This window comes from Cydia strobilella, chromosome 7 (assembly GCF_947568885.1).
Source record: "Cydia strobilella chromosome 7, ilCydStro3.1, whole genome shotgun sequence".
In the NCBI taxonomy this organism is placed as follows: Eukaryota; Metazoa; Arthropoda; class Insecta; order Lepidoptera; family Tortricidae; genus Cydia; species Cydia strobilella.
The window spans coordinates 12,393,382-12,404,813 of NC_086047.1; the positions used below are offsets into that span (position 1 = coordinate 12,393,382).

The following is an 11,432-nucleotide window of genomic DNA, read 5'->3' on the forward strand; positions in this document are numbered from 1 at the left end:
TGAATAAATATGGACGATGGATTGATAAATAAATATGGACACGATATTTTAACATATTATTAACCTAATTATTCAGTGAAGTAAATCTAATTAAGCAGATTGCATTGATTATACACAAAATATCTGTATGACGCCAGTAGTACGTAAAAACACACAACGTGAATGCTATAAATACGTACTTAACAATAGTTGTTCATGGTATTCGCTTCAAAATATCCATTAGCGATTGTTTTCTATCATAAACTATATCTATAGGTACTTTATTGTGTACAACGTGATATGCTCATGGCAACAACCTTATTTACTGAAGATATGGCATTCATAATTTGCTAACCACATATTTCAGGAGAGTGAAGGCTTAATCTCGGCGTGACTCCGGCGAAATATCGAGTTTATTACAAACAACGAGCGCGCAATTTGACGCTCGAGCGAGCGCTGTAATACATCGTGTGCCCAGAACACGTTTCCCGAACAGTACATCGTCAAAAATACTTTTACTGAGAGAAGTATGCTTTGATAACTAAAATAGTATAAAAGTTTAAATTTAATATTGAAATTATTAATTATATTTTTTTTCCTAGTTCAGGAGCACATAACAATTAACGTAATATATAACGCACGCATAATGTAACATTAGCAATAAGGTTTTCTCAATAAATCATTATTATTCTTATATACAAGTGTATATGTATGTAATTATAAGACAAAGTTTCAGTTCGAACTGACTAAAACAGCATAAATTCCCGTTTCCCCGTCCCGTCTCGTTTTTACCCTTTGGGTACGAAACCCTAAAAAAAACATATATTCACTAAAAAACAATAAAATGCTTATTATGTACCTACTGTTTTAGTGTGATTTACTGCGCATTTAAAGTGCCATTCAGGTGGCATATTCAATTCCTCGCCAAACATCGTTACAAAGATTTGGTTAAGAGTTTGAACAAATAAAAAAATCTGTTACCTACTTTGCGATAAAATAAAAATGTGATTTGCCTTATCGTCAAAGAAAAACGAGAATTTTGTATAGATTATAAGGATGTTTGTGCACAGTTATAGGTTTTCGTCTATAAATCGAAGCGCAAGTGCTTACCAGGTTTAGTTTCTAATTAAGAAAATATATGATAATAACAAGGCTCATTGAAAATTCTTCACAAATCTTATACAAGTATATCAACATTATTTTGATACATAATTGTTCGCTTTTAGTATCTGAAATATCAACCGACAAAAATTAAACATGGTAGGCTAACTTTCGAAATTCGATTTTGGAAATTCCTACTACTCGTCCCCCTGGATGCCGGCGCCGCCGCGGACGCCTCGGCGCGCACACATCGCTTCCAAATTCAAACGGCGCACATAGAATACAGGTTATACAGAAGAACGAAATACAGTTTTTACCTAAAATGGTAATTTACACCCCTAGTAAGCTTACTTATTAACAGGTTCAACAATAACAAAGCTGTCGATTGTAAATAGTACCTTTAAATATTTTTGCAGATTTTTTCTACTATACACATACGCTCCTCTTTAGCTGTTCGATTTACAAGAGAGATTACATTTTGCTCTGGAGTAGGCACTGGAGTATGTACTTTATAAATTTTCTTTTTAATGTCATTATGCTAAGGACTTACATTTTACGAGAATGATTTCTCTTTGCTTTGAAGCCAAAAACGATACATTTTACTTTCTTACGCAATTCAGCTTAAGGAGATTTTTGTATAGAGTAGACCTACTGTTAAGATATTTTACGTTCCAACGACGGTTGACGTATCAAATTGGAATTGTTTTTAATTTTTCAACCGTTAAGCGAGTGCGGCCAGTGGTTTTTGGCATAAAATTCGTCTACACGTAGGATTTAACTGGTATGTGACTGCTAGTCACACTATGCGGCTTTGGCATGGTCAGAATAAAAAAAAAAAGGATTTTGGTCTGAGGTTTGGGTGCAATTTACAATTTACCATGAATTAAAAGTGGTTTTTATTTGTACTAATTTAAATAAAAATCCGAAAATTATATAAAAGAGCTACTTATTTTATTTCCATAACAGATGTGAGTAAATTTATTTGGTTTGTCAGAATGACACGTTGTAACCATCACTTATTTATGGTAAAATTATGAGAAAAGTAAACGTTTCATGGTAGCCATGTTAGGTACATCTCTTGCTCTAGCGAGTCGAATAGCACGACTACCACGAGTTGGCATTTGACATTTAGGTACGTTAGCGACTGTGTGAACTCGATCGCATTCCCTCTGTATCGCACCAATTCAGCAGCACTGCCACTGCGAGTGAGATGGATTGCGACTGAGTTTACGCAGTCGCTAACGTAAACTTCAAGTGTCAACTCGTGGTACGGCTTCTCATCACAGGTTACAAATATCATACCTACCCATCTATTTATTTATGATCTAGTCTTAAACAATCTCAGTGCCACTTTAAGATTAAAATTCTTTAAGATTCAAGCTCGATCTTTGAGTCTAATGCATAGAGTCTGTGCGGAAAGAGAAGAGTCGTGGAATGGGGCCGAATACATTCTACGACTCTTCTCTTTCCGAACAGACTCTACCAGTTAAATTTAGAATACAGACGTTTTTCGGTCGTTACTCTCTAAAGACGCCCTTATAAAACGCCTTAGCTCCCTAGCTACACAATAATGCTCAATGAATGCGTTATAAAATTAAATTTGGAATTTAATTTTGTCATTCGAATGTTAAGAGGTGTTTTAATAAAAGTGTCTCGTAAAATATTTCGTGTTTAATTTTAAGGGTGACGTGATGTCATCATTTTCGGGATTCTTGTCTTGTAATTTTTAAACTTAACTTCCCATCTGTAAAGGTCTTTGAGAATTTAATAAACATATACTAGGTACTCATGAATTTATGAATGTAATGACTTCGACTTCAAATTCAAAAAGGTAGGTACCTATATAAAGATTTATTTGAATAAATAGCGTAACGGAACAGTTTAGGTAATAGTTCTAAACCATTGTTTATGTGAAGGGTACACGGAAAGAATACGTCTAGTCACTTTTTTCAGAAAATAAGATTTTCATCTCAAAATGTAGAGCTCTTAATGAACTATTAGTTATATCTTTTGCTACCACTGTATAATATGTGTAATGTAACACAACTTTTTTTAGTTAAAAAAGACCTGGCCACGTAATTACATTTTGGTTCCAAATTTTAAAACCGCGGTTACTCAAAATGTTACTTAAGTGACTAGACATGTTCTTTCCGTGTACCCTTCATGTGTAGTATTACTCACTTATGGTACGCGGTTCAAAATATTGAAATGTATAAAATAAAACTTTCTTGCATGATTATCATTTGAACTAGCCACATAAAACTGCGTTGCGAGATAAACTAGAAAGTGATGAATATCTTAGCATACTAAACAGACCATGGTCATACTTCCACTCGATCAATTCCATTGGGTCATATAACAAACCAATAAACATAATAAGAAAACAAAGGGCGATCGCTGCGACATATTAAATAAGAATGTCATAAAGGAGCTACAAAGACTCGGAATTGGATTCGCCTATCGGAGCACTCGTAAAACGTTATACGCTGGCCGTTATGGGAGCGTAATTCGATATAGTGTGTGCTAATGTAACGTAACCATTATATGTCGGCACGGGCGATTTTGAGCATGTGTTCCCGTACCTAAAATGTAGGTGTCATTTAAAGTACAGAAATATTTAACCTTCGGTTTTGCAAGTATGTATTAATAGAGCTTCTAAATTTCTATTTGATTTCGCGAAGGTTGTAAACTTAAAAAAAAAAAGATTTTTTATTTACGTGTCACTTGAAAGTATTTACTACAATTCCATGATACTTAAACGCGGCAAATTGGCTATAATTTTGTAGTTTTCGTGGACGTAATATGATGTTCTCAAACAATAATAAGTTTCTTTCCCCGCTTATACTCGCTCGGCACTTGTCATTTTGACTAAAACTAAATATTCTGACGACAAAGTACCTACTTAGCAGACCATTTAAATATAAGCATGCGTTCACATAAATAGTATTATTATTTATTATATATATAGTTCGGGGCGAATCACCAATAAATAACAATTTACAACCATTTTTCTTTTGCCCGTGTGAGAGATCGAGATGCGACGACGCGCCCGCCTGCATCGGCAGTCTATAAAAGTTAATGAGGCAATGTGCATGTGTCTCGAGAGAGGGCGCATACAGGCTTATACTGAATCAGTATATATATATATATTTTATATTTATTTTCAAAAAAAAAGTAGAACACATTTTAAACTTATAGTAGGTTCGCCAAACTTGCGTTTAACGGCGAATATATATATATATATATAACTGGAGCAAATATAGGAGGATGTAGTACTTAGACAAAGCTAGGCTAGTTACGTAACTTAACAAGCGTTTTGGGTCCATCTTTATCGCATGACTTTTGTTCTATTTTATTTTTGTGACTAGCAACATTAGTTACTTTGTTTACGTTTAATCTAAACTTGAATTTGAATAATCGAATGATCCCGTTCTATAATCAATAATAATATATAATTTTTTTAATATAGTTTTTTTATTTCCAGAAGAAATCATATCTTCTAAAATGCTTGCCATTAATTTTATACAAATTCAAAGGATTTTCGGTCTTCTTTTCCTCTACTTCCGTGAGAACTGATTCATTTTCCATATTATCTCCATCCGGAGGAGGCGTTTCCATAAGAGTCAACATTACTTGTTCACTTTTTCTTTCGTCAGAAGAAGCTCTTTCGCTGGCTTTTTGTTTGGATGTGCTTTTAATTCTCCGTTGAACGTCGTCGTCGTGAGATAATTTGCCGTCCGAAATTATTGGCTGCGGTTCCTAAACAAATTTTTACTATGTAAACACAGGTGATAAAGAAAATGTGATTCATTATTACTTACTGAGTAGTTATTATACCGCTTGACCTATTGGCGCTTTACGAAGTTTCTTTGAAGTTGGACTTTGAAGACGTTTGAGCAATTCATCCAATTGTTCTCGTGTGCTTGTAAAACTAAAAATGTTAAGGATTTGTATTATTTATTGTGTCTGGTTTACACGTTGTTAAAGTAAGTAAACAGATAGCTCGTTTTATGTAATCTGGTTTTTATATAGACAATTTGTTGTATTCGCTTATTGTGAAAAGCAACTTCAGGCAGCATTAGATCTTCCCCATAATATCCAGCTAATTCAGGCCACATAAGAAATATGGATCACATAAATCGTATATGAAAAGCTAGCACTTTGTGCAAGACCGAGGTCTAATTACTTAACACTACGTGAGATACACTGCAGTTACCACGTGGCTGCATTAATCTGTATTAAGTGCTCCGTCTTTTATAACCGTAAGTTATAGTTGAGGGCCCAAATGACGTTGGTAGTAAAATACGTACTTTAAGTTGCATGGTTGTTTTTATTTATTTATACTTTAATGCACAAAAGAAAAACTTAGTTATATACTTATTTTGACACCATGTAGTATCTAATTACGACTAAAAAGACTTACCTCTTTTGATGCTTTTTGAGTTGTTTAATGAACTGTTCCGCAGTTTTCAGCGCAAATTCATCAGCTAGTTTTTGAAAATATCCTGAGGTCTTCAACGACTTAAAGGTGCTGATTAAAGTTTCAGGTTTTATTTGTAAAACGACTTCATTGTCTTTAGCAAAAACTAGCGATACGAACAGTGTGTACAGTACGGTGGATAACATAATTCAAATTCAAGAATTGGTATTCAGAATTCTTGATTAATAATTCATGTTGGCTATAAAAACGATGTAAAATAAAGTAAAAAACTATTTCTCTTTGACTCATATCGCTAACTCTAATACAAAACAGCCAGCAAAAGTCAATTTAGATTACGCAATACCGGATGTTAGATTAATTTAAATTTCTTATATAATGATTTGATTTTCTTATATAATGACCGAAGAGAACTATTTTGCATTAAACCTGTTGGTTGAATCAGATATGTTTTTGTATAAACTTTGATGATACTAAACTATTTAGACGGAAAAATTATGATTTACATTAAGTAGATGCGACCAAACACAAAACATGGTTCAACTAAAGACGCCATTCATTTTCGTCAGTTTAAAAACCCTCTACCGCCCTTTAGATGTCTTAAAAACGCATTATAAATTCCGGCATGGAGCCACCTCGTTTATTTATCGTTTAATATCAGACGCCATTGTGGGAGCATCAATAATTCATGCTCTGTGAGTTACAGGTCCACAACTTTATCTTCGATCGTTTAAAGTTCTTATCGTATTGGCAGAAGGTCTATTACAGCTCGATTCTTTTTCAAGATAAGTTTGTCGGGTGTACTGATGCGACGATCTAGGATTTTAGCTTTCCGTTTTCAGATTTTTTTTCGTGATGCCAATGTTTTGGTGCTCGTGTTTGGATGGTACGAAGATATTGCCTGTGAAATATAGGTACTGTTATTTGAAATTTCATTTCTACGCTACTTCGCTTTATTTAAAATGGTAATCATAAGGACAAGCAGTTTGTTGTTATTAATCCAAACCTCAGAATAGAGCACTTGAGAATCAACCGCTCACAACGTTACGTCAAGAAATTAATATCCCTAATCGAAACCAATCCAGCACCTATCAATTATTTGGAGAACCTACTTTCGTTGCGATAAGGTCTATATTCCAATAATATACTGGTTCCTCGTAAATTTAATGATGCATGTCTAGTTGGGGTTTGAATGCCTTGCCTCGTCAATAATTGATGTGGTATTGCCATTGTGGTATGATCGATAGCTTAGAAATAATTCAAGCGACCACATGTAGGTATCTATGGTAGACCAGGTTATGTAACGATGTAATTAATACAAAACAAAAAAAAAAACTATAAGTATTGTAGCCTAATAATATATATTTATTGTACAGTCGCCATCAGATATATCGGAGCGGCCGAGGTGCTCAAAAATATCTGAACACGCACCTAGCGCCTTGACAAAAGAGGCGTGTTCAGATATTTGTGAGCACCTCGGCCGCTCCGATATATCTGATGGCGACTGTACCAAAGACATAAATCTATACCTATATACATACGATACTCATGAATATTTTCGAATCAGAAACAAGGAATTGGTTCATTGTTTCTGATTTAAAAATCCTATATATATATGATTCCACTTTTCCAAAACGTATGGATATGTAAAGAGCCACACGTAAGAAAATGAATGAGAGCGTTGGCGCAGGTACATCGAGCTGCCAAAGATGTTGTGTGTCAATTTACACTGACAAAGTATTGGGACAATTTACATGCAAGTTGTATGACTTTTATGTAATCACATCTACTCTACTAAATAGTATTGAAATATGCTCTTTGTCTTAGGCGTGTAGTGAATATAAATTATGTTTGTCTTGGAGACTGAAGCGAAAATACACACGTATTCGGACAGGTTCATACAAGATGAATAGGTGTCGCGTGTTATTGGCATGTGTGCTGTGGTGCGTCTCTGAAATGACGTAGCTCAGCAAGGATTTCATGGTAGTTATGACATTGTGTGGCCGGGAACGGTATACAAAAGCGCGGAGGCTGCTGCAGTCTTTACATGGAACTAGAATGGGGTATGACTTAGCCGAGCATTTCTCCTACAGTCCATTGCGACTCTTTACTTTTTATATGTTATATCTGTCATCTCAGGGTTCCGTAGATGAAACCCTTAATGTTTCGTCATGTCCGACTATTGGTCGAACCGCAACTTAAAGAATAGGGTTCTTGAACAACCATTTTTTATGGTATGTTTTATGGCATACCTATTGTAGACAAACAGCCAAGGCCTTATCGTAAGTGGTGGCGGCATAAGGTGGTAAGAAAGGCGTAAATAAGTAGCAAAAGGCATAAAGTAGCACAAGTCGTTTTCTGATCACTAGCGACAGAACACTTGCCTTCTCCAATACATCTGAGTTACGCGCTTCTCGTGAACCGTTATCAATACCTGCCGAGCGCTTTGTGCGAATCCATTTGCTAATTATCAGGCCTATTAGTACAGTCGAATGCGTAAGTAAAGGCCTGAAATCATGACTGATCAAGAAAATTGCTCAATTAATATTACTCACGTTACCTAACATCGTAGCTTGCTTAACACGGACGTTGCCCGACGAGTGATAAGGTTCTAAAGGTCTACCGTGTAACTTAGCCGATTGGTAAGAAGTAATTATGGTGAGCTACAGACTGTTTCGCTGCATGAAGCTGATTGTAATTATTATGTAGGTAAAGCAAATAAAAATGTAATATATATAGTCCCAAAATTCAGCTAAATGGGTCAAATATATTTTAGAAAAAGGTCACTTCTGTGGACAATACAATAAACGTTAACGACTCTGGTACATATATATCCTGATTTTATTAATTGAGCCTCAAGTACTGAAAAAATGTATCCCGCCTGTATATAAGGGTGAAGCATAATTTTTTTGTCAACCACCTCAGTTATATAAGTGTTATGTAGTAGTATAATATCTATATGGAATGAGATTAATGCAAAATTGACTGTATTAGTATGTATCTCAATATTTGCGTGACTGTACCAGTGTACCGAACACGTGCTTGTATTCCGTACTGCGATTGACATGAACGCATTTATTATTTATCGTTTGTCTGTTTTCGATAGGATTGGTTTGCCAGACAGTATCATACGTAGGGTTGTTTAATAAATAATTAACTAAACAGTTACTACAGAGATTTGAATAAATGGGATCTTTTAAAAACCTTTACTTACGGATTTTACCCAAAGGTGTGTCCTTAAAGAATGTTGGCAGGTCATCCCAAAGCTGGTTTGAACAATTTAGGCAAAAATTATGGTCGTTTTATTTTCTTGATCCACTACTGTACTAGGACTAAACTATTTAACAAAGTGACAGCTATGTAGCAGGAAATTAAGAAAAATTGTGGACATTAACACGAAAATATCAAGTAGGTACCTGGAGGAAGTTCTGAAGGTAGGTATATCTTAGAAAAGCAACAGTAATACTTAATTTGTGTACCGATACAAGATGCGCACCTTCATTCGATACCACAAAGTGTAAGAAGCTAATACAAAAATAACAATATTTCCGTAACGGTCAATAAGTAAACCTTTAACATTATTTATCGTCATTCTTCAACATAAAAAAGTCGTTCCTGTCCTATATTTTTACAATAAAAATATCCCGTCAGTCTTCCTTTGCCCTAAGTGGATTAAGGGTTTAAGCGGCATTAACGTCAGATAAATCAAGATAGCTCCCGTTGCTACCGTTTTTTTTTTGCTTACTCGATTTCATGTTAAAGGATTTACTTATTGAGCCGTTGTTGCTTGACAGTTCTGGAATTGGAGCAGGTGATTTGGATTTTAATTCTTTTTCGAGTTTGAAGTACAGTTAAGACGATTCTATTGACCCCTCCTTAAGACGTCTTAAAAAGTAGGTAGTAGGGGAAATTTTCCTAAATCGTACCCTATCAAGTTCTCGTTTCGTGTAACTACAGAGGCGATGCGAGTGCTAGAAAATGAAACTACTCCTTATTCGCCATATTTTGTGACCCAAGCAACGACTACACGCTGCCGCTCCTTTAAAAATTATTCAAAAATTAAGTAATACAGCAATGTATTCATGTATTTTTTTTCCGTTGATTCGTAAGGTTTTCAATTTAGTTTATGCTGAGTTATGTAACTTAAAAACTTCGTGCTTCATTCTATAGTTAAATTAAATATAAAATAAATTACTAGACATCCATGCGCCAGCCTAGCAGTTACACGGCAAATTTGAAATCGTTACTTATCCTGTGCCTAATTCGTACCATAGAGTAACTTATACTAGAGCGGTACTGTCATAGTAAATTTTGTAACCCCAGTAAATTCACTGCCATCTGTCGACACACTTTAAAACTAAAAATAAATATTTATAAAAATACGATAAAATGTATTTAAATATGGATAAATGATGTTTTTTATTTGCATTAATTATTTTTATGATTTTGACCCATGTTCTTTTACTGATATGCGTTAAAATTGTTAAATAACAAACGAAACCGTCAACGCCATCTATACGACAGTAGGCCAAAGCTAGTAGCGCCCTCTGAACGAGAATCAAATTTTCTTGATTTTCGAGGCACGTTTTTTTCTTAGACTGTATTCATCTATTACGGAGTTATATCTATCTTTGTTCGTACTCATCAATTTGTCCTATTTCGTTCCGGTATTTTGTACAAGAAGACATGATACAGTGCACACAGTGTGAAACCTGGATTCACGTACTTTGTGCTGGAGTTGACAAAAATGCTCGTAATTTTATTTGTGATGATTGCAAAGAATTAGTAAATACAGTTGATATGCTATCTATGATTAAAATGTTCGTTTTATATCGAAGATGATTCCACAGGTATCGACAAATTAATCAGATTAATTAATCAATAATAATTACTATTATATATTAAAAAATGTAACTTGTTCACTATTATATATGTCAACTATGAGACTGATATTAATATTAGGATCTCAAGTTTGCCGTAGGGATATACAGGTAAGACATGGGAATATACAGGTACGATTTTGGAATACTTAAGCCTAAATCGTACCTTTTCCACGTAAAAAAAAAAGTTTTCTCAGAAGTTATTTATATTTAAGTTTTAATTGTTATTTTAGTAGTAATCTTTTTTTATTTTTAATTCCAGATAATTAGCATTTTCTCTTAGGGGGTACGAAGTTAGTCTGTATAGATACTTAATTAAATTGCAACTTACAACATTATACCGTTTTATGCATTACTGCAAATTAACCTTAGAAACGTTAGTGTAAAGTTATCTCAAATCCAATTTAAAACAACCAGTGCCAAAATGTGCAATACCTTGAGCAAAATAATATCGTTCGTGCCCAGTCGCTGATTTCCTTCGGGTACTTTTCCGTATTTCTCTGAAAACTCCGCGTTTTCATAAACAATCAGCATCCCAGGAAGCTAGATAAAGTTCATTAAAATCCATAAAAAGGGACTTAAAAAACTCACGGGACAAACTAGAATAAAAATAGAGTGAAACGAAATGTGCTTGGAATCTGAGGCAGATAAGCGGAATGGAAACGTGAGACATCATAGACGAGCGAATGACTGGAGGCGGTACTAATGTATTTATAATGTGCGTTTATGATGCATATTTTATTAGCCACCACCTAACAGCTGCACCTGGAAAGTTGCTTCGTATTCAAATTTATTACCGAGATTCTTTTTATTTGTACTAATTTAGTAACTAGAGGAAGCTTTCTGGCATTAAGCTTGCCTTTTGTTCTTTTGACTCGAGCATTGTTGTAGAAAAAAGTTCCTCTGGCTTGACCATGCAAAAAAGCGAACACTGATCGATAAAATGGAATATAATTGTAATTTTTATCCATATATAGATTACGAATCTGATCTTGCATAGCTATCATATACTCGTACTTATGTTGTGCATACAT

At 34.5% G+C, this 11,432-nt stretch overlaps 1 protein-coding gene across 2 annotated transcripts; it reads right to left on the reverse strand.

Annotated features, from left to right (window-relative positions):
- Window positions 1-4,535: 4,535 nt before the first annotated feature.
- Window positions 4,536-5,815, reverse strand: LOC134742769 (uncharacterized). Of its 2 annotated transcripts, none has more exons than XR_010127963.1 (3): window positions 5,504-5,815; window positions 4,902-5,011; window positions 4,536-4,839 (listed from the first exon to the last, which is right to left on the reverse strand). XR_010127963.1 is itself a non-coding variant. In XM_063675954.1 (3 exons), exons 1-3 carry the CDS (start codon window positions 5,704-5,706, stop codon window positions 4,555-4,557), a joined length of 582 nt encoding a protein of 193 aa, XP_063532024.1. In that variant the 5' UTR covers window positions 5,707-5,808; the 3' UTR covers window positions 4,536-4,554. The 2 variants fall into 2 exon arrangements, 1 of the variants encoding a protein (XP_063532024.1); XM_063675954.1 differs by having other exon boundaries at window positions 4,918-5,011; window positions 5,504-5,808.
- Between the last annotated feature and the right edge of the window lie 5,617 nt (window positions 5,816-11,432).

Coding starts and splice junctions, on each gene's coding strand:
- LOC134742769 (XM_063675954.1), bottom strand. CDS start 5,706: ATGTTATCCACCGTACTGTACACACTGTTCGTATCGCTAGTTTTTGCT. Junction 5,012..5,503: donor CTCAAAAAGCATCAAAAGAG/GTAAGTCTTTTT, acceptor TAACATTTTTAG/TTTTACAAGCACACGAGAAC. Junction 4,840..4,917: donor AAGCGCCAATAGGTCAAGCG/GTATAATAACTA, acceptor AAATTTGTTTAG/GAACCGCAGCCAATAATTTC.